Source organism: Rhea americana, unplaced genomic scaffold, assembly GCF_003343005.1.
Source record: "Rhea americana isolate MKP2758 unplaced genomic scaffold, rheAme1 scaffold_93, whole genome shotgun sequence".
NCBI classification, from domain to species: Eukaryota; Metazoa; Chordata; class Aves; order Rheiformes; family Rheidae; genus Rhea; species Rhea americana.
In genome coordinates this window covers 3397529-3401784 of record NW_028187122.1, presented here as the reverse complement: position 1 = coordinate 3401784, position 4256 = coordinate 3397529, and the positions used below count along the sequence as shown (strand labels likewise).

Here is a 4256-nt window from a genome sequence, read left to right as displayed (position 1 = left end):
CGGCGCCCGCGGCCGGCGCTGCCCCATGCACTGCGGCAGGTAAGCGCCGGCGGCCGCTCGCCTCCCTGCAGGCTGCCCCGGGGAGAGGGGGGAAAAACCACCATCCCGCCCGGGAAGGAGAGCGGGCCGCTGCCCCGCCGCGCCGCTCCCCCGCCCCGCGGCGGCTGCTCTCTGAATCCTACCTATTATGGCAAATGCTGCCATAATAAAATAAAAAATGAAAAAACAAGGGAAAAAATTTGTAATGTTACTGCATTTTTTCCCCGGTGCTCTGGAATACCACTGGGAAGGAGAAACTTATTTAAATGACAAAGCAAGTGTACTTGCTTCCCGTGACTCAAAAAAAAAAAAAAAAAAAAAAAAAAAAAAAAAAAAAAAAAAAAAAAAAAAAAAGAGAGAGAGTATTTTTTCCAGCAAGGACTGCATCTTTATCAAAAGAGAGGTATTGCAGTTGAAGCTTGCTTCCAAAAATATAAATTCTAACTGGCTTGGAATGGACCAGGTTTTGGCATAATAACGTATTTTCATCATCTCATAGGGAGGCTTATGAACGAATCAGGCCATAGCATTCTTATTGAGGACTTGCAGTAGGCTTTAGGCATGGACTTTGGGGATTACAGAAAGATATATTTTAAGCTAGTTCTTCAAGCATGATGACATGAAAATGGATTTCTTCCTTCYTCTTTTTCCCCTGTTCAGTCAACAGCCAAAATTCACAGTGCAAGATAGCTTTGTTACCTAGACCTGTGTTAATAGCTCATAGAGAATACTTTTAGGGAAGCCTTAGCSTTTTTGTTCATCTGAATTAACCAAAACCAGATTGCCCAACAGTGCATTTATGATTGTTCCGAACCATAGCGTGATGCTGTCCTGTTTGATGCTGTGTGATGTGGGACTGATAACTTGCTTAAMACAGTGCTATCTCTGCTCACAGATGATCCAGCTTGCATGAATTTTAAGATCTGGTTCAGTCTCTACAAGGGAAACTTCTAAGTAGATGAGAACTTTAATCGTGAATAAACCTGTCTGCATTGGTCTACTAGAATTTTCTTTTTCTGTATATTCATTTTCTTGAAAATATTAGATGTCACTAACCTCTTTTTTTCATAGAGGTTTGGAAAAGCAAACAGGAGATTTGAATAGAGTTCAGAATCTGCAAGAAATAGCTGAATAGCTCTCATCCTACTTCCTTAACTTGGCAATCAATTTTAATTTAGGCTGTATTACTTATTCACAGCCTGATCTTTGCAGAGCTTTAGGATGGCAAATGAAAGCAAAAAAATGCATTCTTAAGAGGCGCCTTCCCTGATGTAGCAGGCAATGTAACTTGCTGTCTCTGCTTGTTTCAGAATGATACAGATCTTGGATCCGAGACCCCTGCCAACCCCCATCATGCCTGTGGATGTGGCCATGAGAATTTGCTTAGCCCATTCACCACCGCTGAAGAGCTTCCTCAGCCCCCTTGAGGACTGTCAAAGAAACAACTTCGTTAACAGATTCAAACCTCTCCGCCCATGCCTCAATGTGAAACGTGACTCCGAAGCGCAGAAGAGCGACTGGAAACGCCCGTCGGCCGGAGCCAAGAAGCGAGTKGTGTTTGCGGACTCGAAGGGGCTGTCCCTGACAGCCATACACACCTTCTCCGAGTGTCAGGAGCACCCCGTGTGGGACCTGCAGTTTGACTTGCTAGGCCTTGAGAACATCACGTCTAGCTTAAAGCTACATGAAGAGAAAAACTTGATTCTGGGTTTCCCTCGACCCTCGGCTGACTACCTGGACTTCCGGAACCGCCTGCAGAAGAACTTTGTCTGTCTGGAGAACTGCACCCTCCAAGAGAAGGTACTGTCGGGGACTGTCAAAGTAAAAAACRTGAGCTATGAGAAAAAGGTTCAGGTTCGAATAACCTTTGATACCTGGAAAACTTACACGGATGTTGAGTGTGTATACATGAACAATGTTTATGGCGATTCTGACAGCGACACCTTCTCATTTACCATTGACCTGCCTCCTGCCATTTCCTCTCAAGAGAAGATTGAGTTTTGTGTTTCTTACCAAAGTGGAGAACACATCTTCTGGGACAATAATGAGAGTCAGAATTACAAGATTCTCCATGCAGAGTGGAAACCTGATGGTGTTCAAATACCATCCGCCAGGGAAGACTATACAGATCTTCAGGCTCCAAGGAAAGCACAAGAGAGAGAGCCCGATCAATTAGGCAGTCCAAGGATGTCCAGTGGTCTCTTCCCCCAGTGGCAGAGCTTGGGAGGGATTGAAAATTCATCACCATATTGGTGATAGATACTAACTAGGAAGTATTCTTCCATTCAGCAACAGAACAGTGTTAGTTTCCTGGTTCGTGTATAATATATCAAAACCACCCAGCAGGCTCTGACTGTATACAAATCCACTAGTATGTGGAACTTTAACTATATTATAAAGTTCTTAGCCAAAACTTATCCTTGGAAAGAAAGGAAAGCAGGATAAAGCCCATGTGCCTGCCACCTGCCATAGAAATAGCATGCCTGTATCTTAAAAATATGCTGCTTGCTTTCTGCTATTCCTTTTCCTCACTCACTAGACAAGACCGTCAGGAAGTACAAGAGGTGATGGTATCTTCGCAAGCTGTAGTAACTGTGTGCGCGCAAGAGTACGTGAATGGAATGCCACAATGTTTGTGCCTGGTAGGAGCATGGTAGAGAGGAGGTGATGCTGTCAGTATGGGGGCTTGCTGTGGAACCCCTTCATGCTTGTAGCAGAGGCAGGTAAGGAGTGCATGGCTAGGGCTTGTGGCTTCAATACAAGCTAAAAAACTTGGGGGACAATAATGGAGAAGTGGGAGAAGGGCAAGAGGAAAGGTGTGTAGAGGTGCACAACTTACTTTTCTTTTCAAAGCTGGTCTTCTAAAATTATCAGAAAAATCTRTTTAAGAATAAGAATGCAGAAAACAATGCAAAATAAATGAAAGTGAGTGGTGAAAATGACCACTACTTTGAGAGGACATCTGTGTCTATATCTGCCTTGTGAATAATAAGTATCTTGCATTGAAGAACAAGTCTAACCTTGGCTTTTACCTTCATCCTACTCACTTAGCAGGCAGACAGTTACCTTCTAATGTTGAAAGAAAAAATGTGCCTTAAAGTAACACAACCCTAAATGTTAAAAGTAATAGCTGGAGCCATGGCTAGTCTACAAAGCAGACCAAGTGATTTGCAGACATCCTAGTCTGTAGTGGCATTACATGATTTGACTACTCACCTGATCCAATCTTAGTGTCTAATAGTTGACTGTCCTGCCCCATATTGCAAAGTTATCCCTAACTTTTCAAAATTGTATAACATAGGCAAGGTCCTTCATATTGAAGACAGTGAATTAAAGAAACTAGCTTTTACCAAGTAGAGTTAAAAAGAGCAAGGTTGCCACTAGTTTTTTCTAGAAAGAATATAGGCTTGCACATAAATAGAACTCTATTTTATTATACCTCATTTTTTAAGTTGAAAWTTTTGTTTTTGTTTTTTTAGACTGCTGTAAACTAATGTATATATTTTGTATATGTGCTTATAGATTAGCTTTCTCAGCTATAAAACTGTAAAGATAACCTGTTTCTTATAAGGTTCATGTGGGAGACTATCCAGTACATACTCATTACTGGCATACCTTCACTTAGCTATACAGAGGTGGTGTTAACATCAAAATGCAAGTCACTTTTTTGCCTACTGCTAAAAAGTATAATATCCTGAGTCTGAAACTACTTGCAATGCAATGAAAAGATAAACATGAAGGTGAAATGAGCCTCTTCCACTAATTGCACTTTTTCCTGTATAACCCTTGCTGTTCTGTGTAAACTAGTCATTTTAAGAATAAATTGTATTTTGATACACATGGTTCTTGAGTCAACTTCATTAACTTTTTAGAACAACTTCAGCTGTGATATGAAGTACAAGTTTCTGTTGCACCACTGGGCACTGCTAAATGTGGCTATGGTATGGTTGGTCAGGTGATCAGCTGACATTTGCCTGAGGTAAGATGAAATCCAACCTGTTCAGAGAAGTCCTCAAAGGTATTAACCTTGTGAGTTGTATTTTTTTAAATGTTAATTTGTATTTCACAAAATTCAGTAGGAATATTTTTGCTTGAGAGACTGAGTTTCTGCTGTACCCTAGGTAAGTCTCTCTTATCCCTGGGCCAGGCTTGCCAGCTGAACTAGCACATCTGCAGGCAATGCTGGCATGGGTGCATCAAGACAGCAGCACTTCAGG

The 4256-nt window shown here is 41.8% G+C and overlaps 1 protein-coding gene across 1 annotated transcript; it reads left to right on the top strand.

Moving 5' to 3' along the window:
* The first annotated feature begins 6 nt into the window (after window positions 1–6).
* On the top strand, window positions 7–3879 carry PPP1R3C (protein phosphatase 1 regulatory subunit 3C). The gene is made up of 2 exons (XM_085324780.1): window positions 7–39; window positions 1350–3879. Exons 1-2 carry the CDS (start codon window positions 26–28, stop codon window positions 2293–2295), a joined length of 960 nt encoding a protein of 319 aa, XP_085180906.1. The 5' UTR covers window positions 7–25; the 3' UTR covers window positions 2296–3879.
* Window positions 3880–4256: the final 377 nt, after the last annotated feature.